General features: G+C 43.3%; 1 protein-coding gene across 2 annotated transcripts in view; it reads left to right on the top strand.

Annotated features, from left to right (window-relative positions):
• LOC140360044 (tomoregulin-2-like) overlaps nt 1–23,848 on the top strand; it is a 63,200-nt gene that overhangs the window by 15,252 nt on the left and 24,100 nt on the right. Inside the window, exons 3-4 of one of the 2 annotated variants that reach the window (XM_072445355.1) lie at nt 12,494–12,623; nt 16,059–16,085. In XM_072445355.1, the coding sequence (XP_072301456.1) occupies nt 12,494–12,623; nt 16,059–16,085 (157 nt within the window). The remainder of the gene's footprint in view (nt 1–12,493; nt 12,624–16,058; nt 16,086–23,848) is intronic. The other variant, XM_072445356.1, reaches the window with a different exon arrangement.

The following is a 23,848-nucleotide window of genomic DNA, read 5'->3' as shown; positions in this document are numbered from 1 at the left end:
CGATGTCGACGAGTCATAGACGATGTCGACGAGTCGTAGACGAGTCACAGACGATGTCGACGAGTCACAGACGATGTCGACGAGTCACTGACGATGTCGACGAGTCACAGACGATGTCGACGAGTCACTGACGATGTAGACGAGTCACTGACGATGTCGACGAGTCACTGACGATGTCGACGAGTCACTGACGATGTAGGCGAGTCACTGACGTTGTCGACTGTCGACGAGTCACAGACGATGTCGACGAGTCACTGGCGACGAGTCACTGACGATGTCGACTGTCGACGAGTCACAGACGATGTCGACGAGTCACTGGCGATGAGTCACAGACGATGTCGACGAGTCACTGGCGATGAGTCACTGACGATGTCGACGAGTCACTGACGATGAGTCACTGACGATGAGTCACTGACGATGAGTCACTGACGATGTCGACGAGTCACTGACGATGAGTCACTGACGATGAGTCACTGACGATGAGTCACTGACGATGAGTCACTGACGATGAGTCACTGACGATGAGTCACTGACGATGTCGACGAGTCACTGGCGACGAGTCACTGACGATGTCGACGAGTCACTGACGATGTCGACGAGTCACTGACGATGAGTCACTGACGATGTCGACGAGTCACTGACGATGTCGACGAGTCATTGACGATGAGTCACTGACGATGAGTCACTGACGATGAGTCACTGACGATGAGTCACTGACGATCTCGACGAGTCACTGACGATGTCGACGAGTCAGACGATGTCGACGAGTCACTGACGATGTCGACGAGTCACTGACGATGTCGACGCATCACTGACGATGTCGACGAGTCACTGACGATGAGTCACTGACGATGAGTCACTGACGATGAGTCACTGACGATGAGTCACTGACGATGTCGACGTGTCACTGACGATGTCGACGAGTCACAGACGATGTCGACGAGTCACAGACGATGTCGACGAGTCACTGACGATGTCGACGAGTCACTGACGATGTCGACTGTCGACGAGTCACAGACGATGAGTCACTGACGATGTCGACGAGTCACTGACGATGTCGACGAGTCACTGGCGATGAGTCACTGACGATGAGTCACTGACGATGAGTCACTGACGATGAGTCACTGACGATGAGTCACTGACGATGAGTCACTGACTATCTCGACGAGTCACTGACGATGTCGACGAGTCACTGACGATGTCGACGAGTCACAGACGATGGCGACGAGTCACTGACGATGTCGACGAGTCACTGGCGATGAGTCACTGACGATGAGTCACTGACGATGAGTCACTGACGATGAGTCACTGACTATCTCGACGAGTCACTGACGATGTCGACGAGTCACAGACGATGGCGACGAGTCACTGACGATGTCGACGAGTCACTGACGATGTCGACGAGTCACTGACGATGTAGACGAGTCACAGACGATGTCGACGAGTCGTAGACGAGTCACAGACGATGTCGACGAGTCACAGACGATGTCGACGAGTCACTGACGATGTCGACGAGTCACTGACGATGTCGACGAGTCACTGACGATGTCGACTGTCGACGAGTCACAGACGATGAGTCACTGACGATGTCGACGAGTCACTGACGATGAGTCACTGACGATGAGTCACTGACGATGAGTCACTGACGATGAGTCACTGACGATGTCGACGAGTCACTGACGATGAGTCACTGACGATGTCGACGAGTCACTGACGATGAGTCACTGACGATGTCGACGAGTCACTGACGATGTCGACGAGTCAGACGATGTCGACGAGTCAGACGATGTCGACGAGTCACTGACGATGTCGACGAGTCACTGACGATGTCGACGAGTCACTGACGATGAGTCACTGACGATGAGTCACTGACGATGAGTCACTGACGATGAGTCACTGACGATGAGTCACTGACGATGTAGGCGAGTCACTGACGATGTCGACGAGTCACTGACGATGTCGACGAGTCACTGACGATGTCGACGAGTCACTGACGATGTCGACGAGTCACTGACGATGTCGACGAGTCACTGGCGATGAGTCACTGACGATGAGTCACTGACGATGAGTCACTGACGATGAGTCACTGACGATCTCGACGAGTCACTGACGATCTCGACGAGTCACTGACGATGTCGACGAGTCACAGACGATGGCGACGAGTCACAGACGATGTCGACGAGTCACTGGCGACGAGTCACTGGCGATGAGTCACTGACGATGAGTCACTGACGATGAGTCACTGACGATGAGTCACTGACGACGAGTCACTGACGATGTCGACGAGTCACAGACGATGTCGACGAGTCACAGACGATGTAAAGCTTGAATGGAAAAACAATGGACTTTTGATTGAAATGAATTGTCATTTTGGGCTTGATTTATCCCACGAGTGGCCTGAGTTCAGGAGGCGTGGCCTGAGTTCAGGAGGCGTGGTCTGAGTTCAGGAGGCGTGGTCTGAGTTCAGGAGGCGTGGTCTGAGTTCAGGAGGCGTGGTCTGAGTTCAGGAGTTTTGGTGGAGGCGTGGCCTTAGTTCAGGAGGCGAGAAGGGTGGTGACCGAGCACATCCCTGCCGCGCTCGAGTCCCGGGTCATGTGACTGAAGTGTGACGTCGTAAAGTCTGATTTAATTTGTCTCGTTTTCCTCTCGTGTCCTTGAACCTGATGCTAACGATAATGCTAACCCTAACGCTAATGCTAACGCTAATGACGCTGCTAAGTTTACAAGCCACGGCTAAAACTGGAATCTTTTCGATCCAAGTGTAAAGTGACCGAGAGGGAAAACCGGGTCTAAACCAGGACTAGACCAGGACTAGACCAGGACTAAACCAGGTCTAAAGCAGGTCTAAACCAGGACTAAACCAGGACTAAACCAGGACTAAACCAGGTCCAAACCAGGTCTAAAGCAGGACTAAAGCAGGACTAAACCAGGTCCAAACCAGGTCTAAAGCAGGACTAAACCAGGACTAAACCAGGACTAAACCAGGTCCAAACCAGGACTAAACCAGGTCCAAACCAGGACTAAACCAGGACTAAACCAGGTCTAAAGCAGGTCCAAACCAGGTCTAAAGCAGGTCTAAACCAGGACTAAACCAGGTCTAAAGCAGGACTAAACCAGGACTAAACCAGGACTAAACCAGGTCCAAACCAGGACTAAACCAGGCCTAAACCAGGTCTAAAGCAGGTCCAAACCAGGTCTAAAGCAGGTCTAAACCAGGACTAAACCAGGTCTAAACCAGGACTAGACCAGGACTAGACCAGGACTAAACCAGGACTAAACCAGGTCTAAACCAGGACTAGACCAGGACTAGACCAGGACTAAACCAGGTCTAAAGCAGGTCTAAACCAGGACTAAACCAGGACTAAACCAGGACTAAACCAGGTCCAAACCAGGTCTAAAGCAGGACTAAACCAGGACTAAACCAGGACTAAACCAGGTCCAAACCAGGACTAAACCAGGTCCAAACCAGGACTAAACCAGGACTAAACCAGGTCTAAAGCAGGTCCAAACCAGGTCTAAAGCAGGTCTAAACCAGGACTAAACCAGGTCTAAAGCAGGACTAAACCAGGACTAAACCAGGACTAAACCAGGTCCAAACCAGGACTAAACCAGGTCCAAACCAGGACTAAACCAGGCCTAAACCAGGTCTAAAGCAGGTCCAAACCAGGTCTAAAGCAGGTCTAAACCAGGACTAAACCAGGTCTAAACCAGGACTAAACCAGGCCTAAACCAGGACTAAACCAGGACTAAACCAGGACTAAACCAGGACTAAACAGGCCTAAACCAGGTCTAAACCAGGACTAAACCAGGACTAAACAGGACTAAACCAGGTCTAAACCAGGACTAAACCAGGTCTAATGCAGGTTAGTTTTATGTGTTATCAATGGTTTATTTAAGTCAGGCTCCATGATTAAACCTGATGCCCTGGTTGTGTCACATGCTCTGATGATTGAGCTGTTTTTATTTTTATGAAAAGCTTCTGCTTTCTTTATGTCGCCGCCCCCTCCCTCTCTCTCTCTCTCTCTCTCTCTCACACACCTCTTCTTCTCTTCTTTTCCTCTCTTTCACCGCTCCTTTGCTTTAACCTCGTTTCGTCTCATTATAAATCAGTGCATGAGCCGAGGGACCGAAGACGGATCCAGTTCAGACCTGGTTTAGTCCTGGTTTAGGCCTGTTTAGTCCTGGTTTAGTCCTGGTTTAGACCTGGTTTAGGCCTGTTTAGTCCTGGTTTAGTCCTGGTTTAGACCTGGTTTAGGCCTGTTTAGTCCTGGTTTAGGCCTGTTTAGTCCTGGTTTAGTCCTGGTTTAGTCCTGCTTTAGTCCTGGTTTAGGCCTGTTTAGTCCTGGTTTAGTCCTGATTTAGACCTGGTTTAGGCCTGTTTAGTCCTGGTTTAGTCCTGGTTTAGACCTGGTTTAGATCTGGTTTAGCCCTGGTTTAGTCCTGGTTTAGTCCTGGTTTAGTCCTGGTTTAGTCCTGGTTTAGACCTGTTTAGTCCTGGTTTAGTCCTGGTTTAGTCCTGGTTTAGACCTGTTTAGTCCTGGTTTAGTCCTGGTTTAGACCTGTTTAGTCCTGGTTTAGTCCTGGTTTAGTCCTGGTTTAGGCCTGTTTAGTCCTGGTTTAGTCCTGGTTTAGTCCTGGTTTAGTCCTGGTTTAGTCCTGGTTTAGGCCTGGTTTAGTCCTGGTTTAGTCCTGGTTTAGACCTGTTTAGTCCTGGTTTAGTCCTGGTTTAGTCCTGGTTTAGTCCTGGTTTAGACCTGTTTAGTCCTGGTTTAGTCCTGGTTTAGACCTGTTTAGTCCTGGTTTAGTCCTGGTTTCGACCTGTTTAGTCCTGGTTTAGACCTGTTTAGTCCTGGTTTAGTCCTGGTTTAGTCCTGGTTTAGTCCTGGTTTAGTCCTGGTTTAGACCTGTTTAGTCCTGGTTTAGTCCTGGTTTAGTCCTGGTTTAGACCTGTTTAGTCCTGGTTTAGTCCTGGTTTAGTCCTGGTTTAGTCCTGGTTTAGTCCTGGTTTAGACCTGTTTAGTCCTGGTTTAGTCCTGGTTTAGTCCTGGTTTAGTCCTGGTTTAGACCTGTTTAGTCCTGGTTTAGTCCTGGTTTAGTCCTGGTTTAGACCTGGTTTAGTCCTGGTTTAGTCCTGGTTTAGTCCTGGTTTAGACCTGGTTTAGTCCTGGTTTAGTCCTGGTTTAGTCCTGGTTTTGTCCTGGTTTAGTCCTGGTTTAGACCTGTTTAGTCCTGGTTTAGTCCTGGTTTAGTCCTGGTTTAGACCTGGTTTAGTCCTGGTTTAGTCCTGGTTTAGTCCTGGTTTAGTCCTGGTTTAGTCCTGGTTTAGTCCTGGTTTAGACCTGGTTTAGTCCTGGTTTAGTCCTGGTTTAGTCCTGGTTTAGACCTGGTTTAGTCCTGGTTTAGTCCTGGTTTAGTCCTGGTTTAGACCTGGTTTAGTCCTGGTTTAGTCCTGGTTTAGTCCTGGTTTTGTCCTGGTTTAGTCCTGGTTTAGACCTGTTTAGTCCTGGTTTAGTCCTGGTTTAGTCCTGGTTTAGTCCTGGTTTAGACCTGGTTTAGTCCTGGTTTAGTCCTGGTTTAGTCCTGGTTTAGTCCTGGTTTAGTCCTGGTCCCTCTGGAGCAGGTCCCAGTTCAGACCAGTCATGTTTAATGCGATCTGATGAGTCCAGTCCCTGAAGTCCTGACCCGGACCAAGTCCAGACCGAGTCCAGACCGAGTCCTGACCGAGTCCAGACCGAGTCCAGACCGAGTCCTGACCGAGTCCTGACCGAGTCCAGACCGAGTCCAGACCGAGTCCTGACCGAGTCCAGACCAAGTCCAGACCGAGTCCAGACCGAGTCCAGACCGAGTCCAGACCGAGTCCAGACCGAGTCCCTGAGGCAGAATCAAACAAAGAATTAGTTTTGACGGTGACAAATGTGCAGCAGCCGAAAGAGAGACAGTTTCCTCCTCCTCTTCCTCCTCCTCTTCCTCCTCTTCCTCCTCCTCTTCCTCTGAGAGTGACAGGTGCAGATGATAGAAAATCATTAGAGGACGAGATGAAGGATGGACACGAGGCGAAAGTGAAACAGCAGCAGGAGGAAAAACAACACAAAGAAGTGCAGTCAGGGGCCCGCACCTGTCGCTGTCAGGGGCCCGCACCTGTCGCTGTCAGGGGCCCGCACCTGTCGCTGTCAGGGGCCCGCACCTGTCGCTGCCAGGGGCCCGCACCTGTCGCTGCCAGGGGCCCGCACCTGTCGCTGTCAGGGGCCCGCACCTGTCGCTGTCAGGGCCCCGCACCTGTCGCTGTCAGGGGCCCGCACCTGTAGCTGTCAGGGGCCCGCACCTGTCGCTGTTTCCTCTTCCTCGTTTCCTCTTCAACATTTCCTCGTTTCCTCTAACTTGTTTCCTCTTCCTCGTTTCCTCTTCCACGTTTCCTCCTTTCCTCTTCCATGTTTCCTCTAACTCGTTTCCTCTACCTCGTTTCCTCTTCCACGTTTCTTTTTCAACGTTTCCTCGTTTCCTCTTCCTCGTTTCCTTTTCCTCATTTCCTCTTCCTCATTTCCTCTAACTCGTTTCCTCTTCCTTGTTTCCTCTTCCACGTTTCCTCTTCAACGTTTCCTCGTTTCCTCTAACTCGTTTCCTCTTAAATGTTTCCTCGTTTCCTCTAACTCGTTTCCTCTTCCTCGTTTCCTCTAACTCGTTTCCTCTTCCTCGTTTCCTCTACCTCTTTTCCTCTAACTCGTTTCCTCTTCCTGGTTTCCTCCTCCTTGTTTCCTCTTCCTTCCTGATAGTGTCTGATTCTTCCTCTTGAGCAGACTTGTCCTTGTGGAGGATTTGAATATAAGTGCTCCATCTTTTATTTAGTTCCTGGAGGATCACGGCCTCCACTCTCTTTCTCTCCTCTCTATTCTCTCTCTCTCTCTCCTCTTCTCCTCTTATCTCTCTCCTCTACTCTTCTTCTCTCTCTTCTCCTCTTCTCTTCTCTCTCTTTGCTCTCTCGTCTCTCCTCTCTGCTCTCTCTCACTCCTCTTCTCTCTTTGTGCTTCTTCTTTTCTCTTGTCCTCTTCATGCTCCTGCAGAGGTCAAAAGAGTTTCTCACAGATGTGAATGTCGCGATAGAAAAAATGATTCTCTTATTATCTCTATGTTTAGAGTTTTGTCTAAACGCTCTCTTGACCTTCAGTCCACAGAGCAGCTGTCACTCAAACGTAACCAACGTTCTCTTCTGAATTTACTCCTGTAGAGTATTCTTACTAGTACAAGTACTGCAGCATCATTCATGTTACTAGTACAAGTACTGCAGCATCATTCATGTTACTAGTACAAGTACTGCAGCATCATTCATGTCACTAGTACAAGTACTCTAGTATTATTCATGTCACTAGTACAAGTACTGCAGCATCATTCATGTTACTAGTACAAGTACTGTAGTATTATTCATGTTACTAGTACAAGTACTGTAGTATTATTCATGTTACTAGTACAAGTACTGAGGTACTGTTCATTTTACTTGTACAAGTATTGTAGTATTATTCATGTCAATAGTACAAGTACTGTAGTATTATTCATGTTACTAGTACAAGTAATGTAGTATTATTCATGTCACTAGTACAAGTACTGCAGTATTATTCATGTTATTAGCACAAGTACTGCAGTATTATTCATGTCACTAGTACAAGTACTGCAGTATTATTCATGTTACTAGCTCAAGTACTGCAGTATTATTAATGTTATTAGTACAAATACTGTAGTATTATTCACATTACTAGTACAAGTACTGTAGTATTATTCATGTCACTAGTACAAATACTGTAGTATTATTCATGTCACTAGTACAAGTACTGTAGTATTATTCATGTTACTCATACAAGTACTGTAGTATTATTCATGTCACTAGTACAAGTACTGCAGTATTATTCATGTTACTAGTACAAGTACTGTAGTATTATTCATGTTACTACTATAAGTACTGTAGTATTATTCATGTTACTAGTACAAGTACTGCAGTATTATTCATGTTACTAGTACAAGTACTGTAGTATTATTCATGTTACTAGTACAAGTACTGTAGTATTATTCATGTTACTAGTACAAGTACTGCAGTATTATTCATGTTACTAGTACAAATACTGTGGTTTTATTCATGTTACTAATACAAGTACTGTAGTATTATTCATGTTACTAGTACAAGTACTGTAGTAGTATTATTCATGTTACTAGTACAAGTACTGTAGTATTATTCATGTTACTAGTACAAGTATTGTAGTATTATTCATGTTACTAGTACAAGTACTGTAGTATTATTCATGTTACTAGTACAAGTACTGTAGTATTATTCATGTTACTAGTACAAGTACTGTAGTATTATTCATGTTACTAGTACAAGTATTGTAGTATTATTCATGTTACTAGTACAAGTACTGTAGTATTATTCATGTTACTAGTACAAGTACTGCAGTATTATTCCTGTTACTAGTCCAAGTACTGTAGTATTATTCATGTTACTAGTACAAGTACTGTAGTAGTATTATTCATGTTACTAGTACAAGTACTGTAGTATTATTCATGTTACTAGTACAAGTATTGTAGTATTATTCATGTTACTAGTACAAGTACTGTAGTATTATTCATGTTACTAGTACAAGTGCTGTAGTATTATTCATGTTACTAGTACAAATACTGTAGTATTATTCATGTTACTAGTACAAGTACTATAGAATTATTCATGTTAGTAGTACAAGTATTGTAGTATAATTCATGTTACTAATCCAGGTACTGTAGTATTATTCATATTACTAGTACAAGTACTGTAGTATTATTCATGTCAACAGTACAAGTATTGTAGTATTATTCATGTTACTAATACAGGTCCTGTAGTATTATTCATGTTACTAGTACAAGTACTCTAGTACTGTTAATGTTACTTGTTCAAGTATTGTAGTATTATTCATGTCACTAGTACAAGTACTGTAGTATTATTCATGTTACTAGTACAAGTACTAAAGTATTATTCATGTCACTAGTACAAGTACTCTAGTATTATGCATGTCACTAGTACAAGTACTGTAGTATTATTCATGTTACTAGTACAAGTAATGTAGTATTATTCATGTCACTTGTACAGGTACTGTAGTATTATTCATGTTACTAGTACAAGTACTTTAGTACTGTTCATTTTACTTGTACAAGTATTGTATTATTATTCATGTCAATAGTACAAGTACTGTAGTATTCTTCATGTTATTAGCACAAGTACTGCAGTATTATTCATGTCACTAGTACAAGTACTGCAGTATTATTCATGTTACTAGCTCAAGTACTGCAGTATTATTAATGTTATTAGTACAAATACTGTAGTATTATTCACATTACTAGTACAAGTACTGTAGTATTATTCATGTCACTAGTACAAATACTGTAGTATTATTCATGTCACTAGTACAAGTACTGTAGTATTATTCATGTTACTCATACAAGTACTGTAGTATTATTCATGTCACTAGTACAAGTACTGCAGTATTATTCATGTTACTAGTACAAGTACTGTAGTATTATTCATGTTACTACTATAAGTACTGTAGTATTATTCATGTTACTAGTACAAGTACTGCAGTATCATTCATGTTACTAGTACAAGTACTGTAGTATTATTCATGTTACTAGTACAAGTACTGTAGTATTATTCATGTTACTAGTACAAGTACTGCAGTATTATTCATGTTACTAGTACAAGTACTGTAGTATTATTCATGTTACTACTATAAGTACTGTAGTATTATTCATGTTACTAGTACAAGTACTGTAGTATTATTCATGTTACTAGTACAAGTACTGTAGTATTATTCATGTTACTAGTACAAGTACTGCAGTATTATTCATGTTACTAGTACAAGTACTGTAGTATTATTCATGTTACTAGTACAAGTACTGTAGTATTATTCATGTTACTAGTACAAATACTGTAGTATTATTCACATTACTAGTACAAGTACTGTAGTATTATTCATGTCACTAGTACAAATACTGTAGTATTATTCATGTCACTAGTACAAGTACTGTAGTATTATTCATGTTACTCATACAAGTACTGTAGTATTATTCATGTCACTAGTACAAGTACTGCAGTATTATTCATGTTACTAGTACAAGTACTGTAGTATTATTCATGTTACTACTATAAGTACTGTAGTATTATTCATGTTACTAGTACAAGTACTGCAGTATTATTCATGTTACTAGTACAAGTACTGTAGTATTATTCATGTTACTAGTACAAGTACTATAGAATTATTCATGTTAGTAGTACAAGTATTGTAGTATAATTCATGTTACTAATCCAGATACTGTAGTATTATTCATGTCACTAGTACAAGTACTGCAGTATTATTCATGTCACTAGTACAAGTACTGTAGTATTATTCATGTCACTAGTACAAGTACTGAAGTATTATTCATGTTACTAGCACAAGTACTGCAGTATTATTCATGTTACTAGTACAAGTACTGTAGTATTATTCATGTCACTAGTACAAGTACTGTAATATTATTCATGTTACTAGTACAAGTACTGTAGTATTATTCATGTCACTAGTACAAGTACTGTAGTATTATTCATGTTACTAGTACAAATACTGTAGTATTACTTCATGTTACTAGTACAAATACTGTAGTATTATTCTTGTTACTAGTACAAGTACTGCAGATTTATTCATGTTACTAGTACAAGTACTGTGGTATTATTCATGTTACAAGTACAAGTACTGCAGTATCATTCATGTTACTAGTACAAGTACTGCAGTATTATTCATGTTACTAGTACAAGTACTGCAGTATTATTCATGTTACTAGTACAAGTACGGTAGTATTATTCATGTTACTAGTACAAGTACTGCAGTATTATTCATGTTACTAGTACAAGTACTGCAGTATTATTCTTGTGTGAAAGAGGGCGGGGCATTCCAGGGTGACATCACTTATAGAATTGTTCCAGAGTTCAAACATGACACGCTGCATAAATGTGGCTGTGTTTATCATATTTTAAGAGTATTTTGGGGCACCAGCCGTATATGAGGTATTTGAAAACTCTATAATCAAATATCTTAATTAATTAATTTATTATAAATTAATTTGTTGATCTGAAGGTTTGAGAACGTAACCGTTTCCTTTTCTGGAAATGAATGAACACTTTACCAAATGTGGTTTATGAAGATTTAATGACCAAATAATGAAACAGATAAATATGAATGAAGTGCATTATACGACCAGAACCAGAACCAGAACCGGAACCAGAACCAGAACCAGAACCAGAACCAGAACCAGAACCAGAACCAGAACCAGAACCAGAACCGGAACCGGAACCAGAACCGGAACCAGAACCAGAAGCTGTGATCCTGAGGAGACGGTACAGTGTGGTCCACGTGCAGGCTAGAAAAGGAAAAGGCCGTGGCGCTGCTCCACAGATGTGGCTGGTCTGGAAAGTCTGTCCTGGACTTGAAAAGTTGCAAAAAGGTCCTTTGCTTGAGTTTGCACGATGTAGTATCAATCACGTTTGAAAACGGGCACAGAATTCTTAGTTCTGGGAGAGAAAGTTAGCTTCTGCGGGCGTGTCTGTTGGAAAGTCTTTGTCCCGTCCCGTAGCTTAGCTTAGCCGGGGTACCAAAGTGGTACCTCCCGTCCTGCAGGGGGGGGCGGAGCAAAATGGTACAAAGTGGAGTTGAATAAAAATGTCACTAGTTTTTTTTTACCTCTGCCATAAACCTGACCTCTGACCTCTGACCTCTGACACAGAAGGTTCTAAAGGTTGTGAAGCCTCGTGAAGCTTTTGGGTTGATCTTCGATGACTCGTGTGTGTCCAAGTCACAAGAACTGCACCACAAAGAGGTCCAGCTCAGACTAAACCAGGTCTAAACCAGGTCTAAACCAGGTCTAAACCAGGTCTAAACCAGGTCTAAACCAGGTCTAAACCAGGTCTAAACCAGGTCTAAACCAGGTCTAAACCAGGACTAAACCAGGACTAAACCAGGTCTAAACCAGGTCTAAACCAGGACTAAACCAGGACTAAACCAGGACTAAACCAGGACTAAACCAACCAGGTCTAAACCAGGTCTAAACCAGATCTAAACCAGGACTAAACCAGGACTAAACCAGGTCTAAACCAGGTCTAAACCAGGACTAAACCAGGACTAAACCAGGACTAAACCAGGTCTAAACCAGGACTAAACCAGGACTAAACCAGGACTAAACCAGGTCTAAACCAGGACTAAACCAGGACTAAACCAGGACTAAACCAGGACTAAACCAGGTCTAAACCTCCTCCTCTCTCCTCCTCCTCCTCCTCTTCCTCCTCTTTCTCTCTCTCTCTCTCTCTTCCTCTCTTTCTGAACAGGACAGTGGGGTGTTTGTGTTTGTTCCGTTCTTAGTGCTTTAGTTGTTTAATGGTTTTGTGCTTTAGTTGTTTAATGCTTTAGAATGCTTTAGTGCTTTAATGACACATTTGTGCTTCTGTCGTTCTCAGTGCAATAACGACTACTCTCCGGTCTGCGGCTCCAACAACCACAACTACCAGAACGAGTGTTTCCTGCGCCGCGACGCGTGTAAGCTGCAATCTGAGGTCCTGGTACTGTCCGAGGGGGCGTGTCCTACAGGTGAGCCCCTCCCATCCTGGTACCTCCCGTCCTGCAGAGGGGGCGGAGCAAAGTGGTACCTCCCGTCCTGCGGGGGGGCGGAGCAAAGTGGTAGCTCCCGTCCTGCGGGGGGCGGAGCAAAGTGGTACCTCCCGTCCTGCGGGGGGCGGAGCAAAGTGGTACCTCCCGTCCTGCGGGGGGCGGAGCAAAGTGGTACCTCCCGTCCTGCGGGGGGCGGAGCAAAGTGGTACCTCCCGTCCTGCGGAGGGGCGGAGCAAAGTGGTACCTCCCGTCCTGCGGGGGGCGGAGCAAAGTGGTACCTCCCGTCCTGCGGAGGGGCGGAGCAAAGTGGAGTTGAATAAAAATGTCACTAGTTTTTTTTTACCTCTGCCATAAACCTGACCTCTGACCTCTGACCTCTGACACAGAAGGTTCTAAAGGTTGTGAAGCCTCGTGAAGCTTTTGGGTTGATCTTCGATGACTCGTGTGTGTCCAAGTCACAAGAACTGCACCACAAAGAGGTCCAGCTCAGACTAAACCAGGTCTAAACCAGGTCTAAACCAGGTCTAAACCAGGTCTAAACCAGGTCTAAACCAGGTCTAAACCAGGTCTAAACCAGATCTAAACCAGGACTAAACCAGGACTAAACCAGGTCTAATCCAGGTCTAAACCAGGACTAAACCAGGTCTAATCCAGGTCTAAACCAGGATTAAACCAGGTCCAAACCAGGACTAAACCAGGTCTAAACCAGGACTAAACCAGGTCTAAACCAGGACTAAACCAGGTCTAAACCAGGACTAAACCAGGACTAAACCAGGCCTGAACCAGGACTAAACCAGGACTAAACCAGGACTAAACCAGGTCTGAACCAGGACTAAAGCTGGACTAGACCAGGACTAAACCAGGTCTAAACCAGGACTAAAGCTGGACTAGACCAGGACTAAAACTGGACTAGACCAGGACTAAAGCTGGACTAGACCAGGACTAAAGCTGGACTAAACCAGGACTAAAGCTGGACTAGACCAGGACTAAAGCTGGACTAGACCAGGACTAAAGCTGGACTAGACCAGGACTAAAGCTGGACTAGACCAGGACTAAAGCTGGACTAAACCAGGACTAAAGCTGGACTAGACCAGGACTAAAGCTGGACTAGACCAGGACTAACGCTGGACTAGACCAGGACTAAAGCTGGACTAGACCAGGACTAACGCTGGACTAGACCAGGACTAAAGCTGGACTAGACCAGGACTAAAGCTGGACTAAACCAGGACTAAAGCTGGACTAGACCAGGACTAAAGCTGGACTAAACCAGGACTAAAGCTGGACTAGACCAGAACTAAAGCTAGACTAAACCAGGACTAAAGCTGGACTAGACCATGAATCTTTCCTGAGACGTTTCAGTCGCACAGACTCTGATGGTTTGGTCATTACAGGTGATTTCAATGTTCATGGGAATCATATTTGTGACAGAAACGCTTAAGAGCTTGATGCTGTTGAAACCTTCAGTCTAACTCAGCACGTGAGTGGCCCCGCCCACAGCAGAGTGACCCCACCCACAGCAGAGTGGCCCCACCCACAGCAGAGTGGCCCCACCCACAGCAGAGTGGCCCCACCCACAGCAGAGTGGCCCCACCCACAGCAGAGTGACCCCACCCACAGCAGAGTGGCCCCACCCACAGCAGAGTGGCCCCATCCACAGCAGAGTGGCCCCACCCACAGCAGAGTGGCCCCACCCACAGCAGAGTGGCCCCACCCACAGCAGAGTGGCCCCACCCACAGCAGAGTGGCCCCACCCACAGCAGAGTGACCCCACCCACAGCAGAGTGGCCCCACCCACAGCAGAGTGGCCCCATCCACAGCAGAGTGGCCCCACCCACAGCAGAGTGGCCCCACCCACAGCAGAGTGGCCCCACCCACAGCAGAGTGGCCCCACCCACAGCAGAGGGCACACTCTAGATCTTATAATTACAAAGGGAGTAACAGCTGTGTCCTGCAGAAGTTCTCTGACGACTCTGCCATCATCAGACTCAACACAGACAGAGATGATGCGGAGGACAGAGGACTGGAGTAGGACTTTGTGGAACCACCTCCTCATCAACGCGGGGAAGACCAAGGAGATGGTGGTGGACTTCCACAGAGGCCACGCCCCCCTCACCAGTGAACATCCAGGGACGGGACAGGCCACGCCCCCCTCACCAGTGAACATCCAGGGACGGGACAGGCCACGCCCCCCTCACCAGTGAACATCCAGGGACGGGACATTGAGAGAGTGACTCATACAAGGACCTGATGTTCATCTGAACCACAAACTGGACTCATAACACAGACTGAACAGGAAGAGCCAGAGTGGGCTCTTCCTCCTGAGGAGACTCAGGTCTTTTGGAGTGACAGGGCCACTCCTTGTGATAAAATGTAAATATATGATTATATTTCTGTGATGTATTTTATCTGCATCATTAGTCGAAGAGAAAAACAGCATGTGACACTTTGTTTTTGAAGGTGCCGTAAAGATGGAGCAACGGAATGTTTACTCTAGGGAGGGATATAACACCCCGGGGGGAGTTGCACCCCCCTTGCAGGCTTTATCGCTAAGGAAAACTACCAACTGTCGTAAAAGACAAGTGCCTTGATGTGAAGCTGACCAATGAGAAATGTGACCCGCCTATTCCAGAATATCTAATAAAACCAACCTGCATGAGAAAAACGTCGTGAGACACAGGAGGGTCACTCAGGCTGCTTACAACAGCCTGCGTGACCCGGCCCGGCGGTTTCTCCCAAGCTTGCCACACAAACGTCTGATATTTCTGTGTCGTTTCATATTCTAAGTTGAATTGTGTTCTCTGTGTGTTAAGGAATAGCATTGGTGTATGTCTCATTCCATGACACTCCTGACAGGGCCGCTCCTGACAGGGCCGCTCCTGACAGGGCCGCTCCTGACAGGGCCGCTCCTGTCACAAGACCTTCTCTGACTTTGTGGTGGCATCAGCTCCTGTTCGGGCCCTTTTTATACGAGCTTTTCTATTATGAGCGTTTCTTTTACAGTTTTTATTAAGTTATCTGTTGTTTACTTCTGTACTTTGTGTTGCAACACTGGAATGCCCCCTTGTGGGACAAATAAAGGCTGATCTCATCTCATCTTATATCACTGGTCTTCACATGAACTCTTTGTTGTTTGGTGCTTTGGCCTCGTCGTGTTTGAGCTGCAGATGTTTCACTCAAACATGTTTCAGGCTCTGGACACAAGTCCCACCGGGACGACTCTCGTCCCTCCCCTCGTCCCTCACCGGGACGACTCTCGTCCCTTGGCTCAGGCCTAATAATATTAATAACAATATTAATGTTAATAATAATAATAATAATATTAATGATGTGATAATCTAAGAGCAAAGAGAGAGTTTAACTCAAAAGTCTGAATGAAACTGTTTTTCAGACGTAACATTTGTCTTTTCTTTTCAGATGCAGGATCTGGATCTGGAGACGACGGTAAGAACTAAAGCGGGACTAAAGCAGGACTAAAGCAGGACTAAAGCAGGACTAAACCAGGACTAAAGCAGGACTAAAGCAGGACTAAACCAGGACTAAAGCAGGACTAAACCAGGACTAAAGCAGGACTAAACCAGGACTAAAGCAGGACTAAACCAGGACTAAACCTAGACTGAACCAGGACTAAACCAGGACTAAACCAGGACTAAAGCAGGACTAAAGCAGGACTAAACCAGGACTAAACCTAGACTAAACCTAGACTGAACCAGGACTAAACCAGGACTAAACCAGGACTAAAGCAGGACTAAAGCAGGACTAAACCAGGACTAAAGCGAAATAAAGCAGGACTAAACCAGGACTAAACCAGGACTAAACCAGGACTAAACCTAGACTGAACCAGGACTAAACCAGGACTAAAGCAGGACTAAAGCAGGACTAAAGCAGGACTAAACCAGGACTAAACCAGGTCTAAACCAAGACTAAACCTGGACTGAACCAGGACTAAACCAGGACTAAACCAGGACTAAACCAGGACTAAACCAGGACTAAACCAGGACTAAACCAGGACTAAACCAGGACTAAACCTGAACTGAACCAGGACTAAACCAGGACTAAACCAGGACTAAACCAGGACTAAACCAGGACTAAACCAGGACTAAACCAGGTCCAAACCAGGACTAAACCAGGACTAAACCAGGACTAAACCAGGACTAAACCAGGTCTAAACCAGGACTAAACCAGGTCTAAACAAGGTCTAAATAAGGTCTAAACCAGGACTAAACCAGGTCTAAACCAGGTCTAAACCAGGACTAAACCAGGTCTAAACCAGGACTAAACCAGGACTAAACCAGGTCTAAACCAGGTCTAAACCAGGACTAAACCAGGTCTAAACCAGGTCTAAACCAGGTCTAAACCAGGTGTAAATGTCTCTATTTTAACAGATTCAAATGTTGTGTTTCGCTGATGATGAAATAATCTAGATTTTATTATGAAATGATGAGAAATATCTGACTTTTATCTGCTCTTGAGCGATGAAGACGTTTGAGGATGAAAACGTCTCATGTTTTCACAAATATCTGCTTCTGAACCACACGAGAAAAAGAAGAATAGAATAAAATAAACGATCTGGAAGTCCAGGCTGCAGCGGAGTCACATGACCCAGAGTTTAATCAGATCAATCAGATTTACAACCGTTTGAGAGAAGAAGAAATGAGATCAGACGAGAGGAGGAGGGAGAGAGGAGGAGGAGGGAGAGAGGAGGAGAGGAGAAGGAGGAGGGAGATAGAGGAGGAGGAGGGAGAGAGGAGGAGGGAGAGAGAGGAGGAGGGAGAGAGGAGGAGGAGGGAGAGAGGAGGAGGGAGAGAGAGGAGGAGGAGGGAGAGAGGAGGAGGGAGGGAGAGGAGGAGGGAGAGAGGAGGAGGGAGAGAGAGGAGGAGGAGGGAGAGAGGAGGAGAGGAGGAGGAGGAGGGAGAGAGAGGAGGAGGAGGGAGAGAGGAGAAGGAGGGAGAGATGAGGAGAGGAGGAGGAGGGAGAGAGAGGAGGAGGAGGGAGAGAGGAGGAGGGAGGGAGAGGAGGAGGGAGAGAGGAGGAGGAGGAGGGAGAGAGAGGAGGAGGAGGGAGAGAGGAGGAGAGGAGAAGGAGGAGGGAGAGAGAGGAGGAGGAGGGAGAGAGGAGGAGGAGGGAGAGAGGAGAAGGAGGGAGAGAGGAGGAGAGGAGGAGGAGGAGGAGGGAGAGAGAGGAGGAGGAGGGAGAGAGAGGAGGAGGAGGGAAAGAGGAGGAGGAGGGAGAGGAGGAGGAGGAGGGAGGAGTAGAGAGGAGGAGGGAGAGAGGAGGAGGAGGAGGAGGGAGAGAGAGGAGGAGGAGGGAGAGAGGAGGAGGGAGAGAGGAGGAGAGAGAGGAGGAGGAGGGAGAGAGGAGAAGGAGGGAGAGAGGAGGAGGGAGAGAGGAGGAGGAGGGAGAGAGAGGAGAAGGAGGGAGAGAGGAGGAGGGAGAGAGGAGAAGGACACGGGGGGCGACACGGGGGGCGACACAGGGGGGCGACACAGGGCGGCGACACAGGGCGGCGACACAGGGGGGCGACACAGGGGGGCGACACAGGGGGCGGAGACTCACCGATTCAACCGTCACAGACTAAGTTCAGCTTTAAACATGTGTCCTTAAACATGCTTCCTTAAACATGTGTTCTTAAACATGCGTCCTTAAACATATGTACTTAAACATGTGTCCTTAAATATGTGTCCTTAAGCATGTGTACTTAAACATGTGTCCTTAAACTTGTGTACCTAAACATGCGTCCTTAAACATGTGTACTTAAACATGTGTCCTTAAACATGTGTCCTTAAACATGCATCCTTAAACATGCGTCCTTAAACATGTATACTTAAACATGTGTACTTAAACATGCGTCCTTAAACATGTGTACTTAAACATGCATCCTTAAACATGCGTCCTTAAACATGTGTACTTAAACATGTGTCCTTAAACATGCATCCTTAAACATGCGTCCTTAAACATGTGTACTTAAACATGTGTCCTTAAACATGTGTACATAAACATGCTTCGTTAAAGATGTGTCCTTAAACATGCGTCCTTAAATATGCTTCCTTAAACATGCGTCCTTAAACATGTGTCCTTAAACATGTGTCCTTGAACATGTGTTCCTTAAACATGTGTCCTTAAACATGTGTACATAAACATTCTTCGTTAAAGATGTGTCCTTAAACGTGCGTCCTTAAATATGCTTCCTTAAACATGTGTACTTAAACATGTGTCCTTAAACATGTGTCCTTAAGCATGTGTACTTAAACATGTGTACTTAAACATGTGACCTTAAACATGCATACTTAAACATGTATCCTTAAACATGTGTCCTTAAACATGTGTACATAAACATTCTTCGTTAAAGATGTGTCCTTAAACGTGCGTCCTTAAATATGCTTCCTTAAACATGCATCCTTAAACATGTGTCCTTGAACATGCGTCCTTAAACATCTGTACTTAAACATGTGTCCTTAAACATGTGTCCTTAAACATGCGTCCTTAAACATGTGTCCTTAAACATGTGTCCTTAAACATGTGTCCTTAAACATGCGTCCTTAAACATGTGTCCTTAAACATGTGTCCTTAAACATGTGTCCTTAAACATGTGCACTTAAACATGTGTCCTTAAACATGCGTCCTTAAACATGCGTCCTTAAACATGCGTCCTTAAATATGCGTCCTTAAATATGCGTCCTTAAACATGTGTACTTAAACATTTGTCCTTAAACATGCGTCCTTAAACATGCGTCCTTAAACATGTGTCCTTAAACATGCGTACTTAAACATGCATACTTAAACATGTGTCCTTAAACATGTGTCCTTAAACATGTGTACTTAAACATGTGTACTTAAACATGCATCCTTAAACATGCGTCCTTAAACATGCGTCCTTAAACATGCGTCCTTAAACATGCGTCCTTAAACATGTGTCCTTAAACATGCGTCCTTAAACATGCGTCCTTAAACATGTGTCCTTAAACATGTGTACTTAAGCATGTGTCCTTAAACATGTGCACTTAAACATATGTCCTTAAACATGCGTCTTTAAACATGCGTCCTTAAACATGTGTCCTTAAACATGTGTACTTAAACATTTGTCCTTAAACCTGCGTCCTTAAACATGCGTCCTTAAACATGCGTCCTTAAACATGCGTCCTTAAACATGCGTACTTAAACATGCGTACTTAAAAATGCGTACTTAAACATGTGTCCTTAAACATGTGTCCTTAACCATGTGTCCTTAAACATGCGTCCTTAAACATGCGTCCTTAAAAATGTGTACTTACACATGTGTACTTAAACAGGTGTACTTAAACATGTGTCCTTAAACATGCGTCCTTAAACATGCGTCCTTAAACATGCGTACTTAAACATGTGTACTTAAACATGTGTACTTGAACATGCGTCCTTAAACGTGTGTCCTTAAACATGTGTACTTAAACATGTGTACTTAAACATATGTTCTTAAACATGCTTCCTTAAACCTGTGTACTTAAACATGCTTCCTTAAACATGTGTACTTAAACATGTATCCTTAAACATGCGTACTTAAACATTTATCCTTAAACATGTGTCCTTAAACATGTGTTCCTTAAACATGTGTCCTTAAACATGCGTCCTTAAACATGTGTACTTAAACATGTGTACATAAACATGCGTCCCTAAACATGTGTACTTAAACATGTGTACTTAAACATTTGTCCTTAAACATGTGTCCTTAAACATGCGTCCTTAAACATGCGTCCTTAAACATGTATACTTAAACATGTGTCCTTAAACATGTGTTCCTTAAACATGTGTCCTTAAACATGTGTACTTAAACATGCTTCGTTAAAGATGTGTCCTTAAACAAGCGTCCTTAAATATGCTTCCTTAGACATGTGTACTTAAACATGTGTCCTTAAACATGTGTCCTTAAGCATGTGTACTTAAACATGTGTCCTTAAACATGTTTACTTAAACATGCGTCCTTAAACATGTGTACTTAAACATGTGTCCTTAAACATGCATCCTTAAACATGTGTCCTTAAACATGTGTCCTTAAACATGTGTTCCTTAAACATGTGTCCTTAAACATGAGTACTTAAACATGCGTCCTTAAACATGTGTACTTAAACATGTGTCCTTAAATATGTGTCCTTAAACATGTGTCCTTAAGCATGTGTACTTAAAAATGTGTCCTTAAACATGTGTACTTAAACATGCATCCTTAAACATGTGTACTTAAACATGTGTACTTAAACATGTGTCCTTAAACATGCATCCTTAAACATGCGTCCTTAAACATGTGTACTTAAACATGTGTACATAAACATGCGTCCCTAAACATGTGTACTTAAACATGTGTACTTAAACATGTGTCCTTAAACACTTGTCCTTAAACATGCATCCTTAAACATGCGTCCTTAAATATGTATACTTAAACATATGTCCTTAAACATGTATCCTTAAACATGTGTCCTTAAACATGTGTCCTTAAACATGTGTCCTTAAACATGTGTTCCTTAAACATGTGTCCTTAAACATGTGTACTTAAACATGCTTCGTTAAAGATGTGTCCTTAAACACGCGTCCTTAAATATGCTTCCTTAGACATGTGTACTTAAACATGTGTCCTTAAACATGTGTCCTTAAGCATGTGTACTTAAACATGTGTCCTTAAACATGTTTACTTAAACATGCGTCCTTAAACATGTGTACTTAAACATGTGTCCTTAAACATGCATCCTTAAACATGCGTCCTTAAACATGTGTACTTAAACATGTGTACATAAACATGCGTCCTTAAACATGTGTACTTAAACATGTGTACTTAAACATGTGTTCCTTAAACATGCGTCCTTAAACATGTGTACTTAAACATGTGTCCTTAAACAAGCGTCCTTAAATATGCTTCCTTAGACATGTGTACTTAAACATGTGTCCTTAAACATGTGTCCTTAAGCATGTGTACTTAAACATGTGTCCTTAAACATGTTTACTTAAACATGCGTCCTTAAACATGTGTACTTAAACATGTGTCCTTAAAGATGTGTCCTTAAACATGCGTCCTTAAATATGTGTCCTTAAACATGCGCCCTTAAACATGTGTCCTTAAACATGCTTCCTTTAACATTTGTTCTTAAACATGCGTCCTTAAACTTATGTACCTAAACATGTGTCCTTAAATATGTGTCCTTAAACATGTGTCCTTAAGCATGTGTACTTAAACATGTGTACCTAAACATGCGTCCTTAAACATGTGTACTTAAACATGTGTCCTTAAACATGTTTCCTTAAACATGCATCCTTAAACATGCGTCCTTAAACATGTGTACTTAAACATGTGTACTTAAACATGCGTCCTTAAACATGTTTACTTAAACATGCATCCTTAAACATGCGTCCTTAAACATGTGTACTAAAACATGTGACCTTAAACATGCGTACTTAAACATGTATCCTTAAACATGTGTCCTTAAACATGCATCCTTAAACATGCGTCCTTAAACATGTGTCCTTAAACATGTGTACATAAACATGCTTCGTTAAAGATGTGTCCTTAAACATGCGTCCTTAAATATTCTTCCTTAAACATGCGTCCTTAAACATGTGTCCTTAAACATGTGTCCTTAAACATGTGTCCTTAAACAGGTGTTCCTTAAACATGTGTCCTTAAACATGTGTACATAAACATGCTTTGTTAAAGATGTGTCCTTAAACATGCGTCCTTAAATATGCTTCCTTAAACATGTGTCCTTAAACATGTGTCCTTGAACATGCTTCCTTAAACATGTGTTCTTAAATATTCGTCCTTAAACATGTGTACTTAAACATTTGTCCTTAAACATGTGTCCTTAAGCATGTGTACTTAAGCATGTGTACTTAAACATGTGTACTTAAACATGTGTCCTTAAACATTTATCCTTAAACATGCGTCTTTAAACATGTGTACTTAAACATGCGTCCTTAAACATGTGTCCTTAAACATGCGTCCTTAAACATGTGTCCTTAAACATGCGTCCTTAAACATGTGTCCTTAAACATGTGTACTTAAACATTTGTCCTTAAACATGCGTCCTTAAACATGTGTCCTTAAACATGCGTCCTTAAACATGTGTACTTAAACATGTGTCCTTAAACATGTGTACTTAAACATGCATCCTTAAACATGTGTACTTAAACATGTGTCCTTAAACATGTTTACTTAAACATGCGTCCTTAAACATGTGTACTTAAACATGTGTCCTTAAACATTTATCCTTAAACATGCGTCTTTAAACATGTGTACTTAAACATGTGTCCTTAAACATGCGTCCTTAAACATGTGTCCTTAAACATGCGTCCTTAAACATTTGTACTCAAACATGTGTCCTGAAACATGTGTCCTTAAACATGTGTACTTAAACATGTGTACTTAAACATGCGTCCTTAAACATGTGTCCTTAAACATGCGTCCTTAAACATGCGTCCTTAAACATGCGTCCTTAAACATGTGTCCTTAAACATGCGTCCTTAAACATGCGTCCTTAAACATGTGTCCTTAAACATGCGTACTTAAACATGTGTCCTTAAACATGTGTCCTTAAACATGTGTCCTTAAACATGTGCACTTAAACATGTGTCCTTAAACATGTGTCCTTAAACATGCGTCCTTAAACATGCGTCCTTAAACATGTGTCCTTAAACATATGTACTTAAACATTTGTCCTTAACATGCGTCCATAAACATGCGTCCTTAAACATGTGTCCTTAAACATGCGTACTTAAACATGCTTACTTAATCATGTGTCCTTAAACATGTGTCCTTAAACATGTGTACTTAAACATGCGTCCTTAAACATGTGTACTTAAACATGTGTCCTTAAAGATGTGTCCTTAAACATGCGTCCTTAAATATGTGTCCTTAAACATGCGCCCTTAAACATGTGTCCTTAAACATGCTTCCTTTAACATTTGTTCTTAAACATGCGTCCTTAAACTTATGTACCTAAACATGTGTCCTTAAATATGTGTCCTTAAACATGTGTCCTTAAGCATGTGTACTTAAACATGTGTACCTAAACATGCGTCCTTAAACATGTGTACTTAAACATGTGTCCTTAAACATGTTTCCTTAAACATGCATCCTTAAACATGCGTCCTTAAACATGTGTACTTAAACATGTGTACTTAAACATGCGTCCTTAAACATGTTTACTTAAACATGCATCCTTAAACATGCGTCCTTAAACATGTGTACT

This window comes from Eucyclogobius newberryi, unplaced genomic scaffold (assembly GCF_026437365.1).
Source record: "Eucyclogobius newberryi isolate DKJ021-1_F unplaced genomic scaffold, fEucNew1.0.hap1 SCAF_14, whole genome shotgun sequence".
Taxonomy (NCBI): Eukaryota; Metazoa; Chordata; class Actinopteri; order Gobiiformes; family Gobiidae; genus Eucyclogobius; species Eucyclogobius newberryi.
This window is presented reverse-complemented; position numbering and strand designations above follow the sequence as displayed.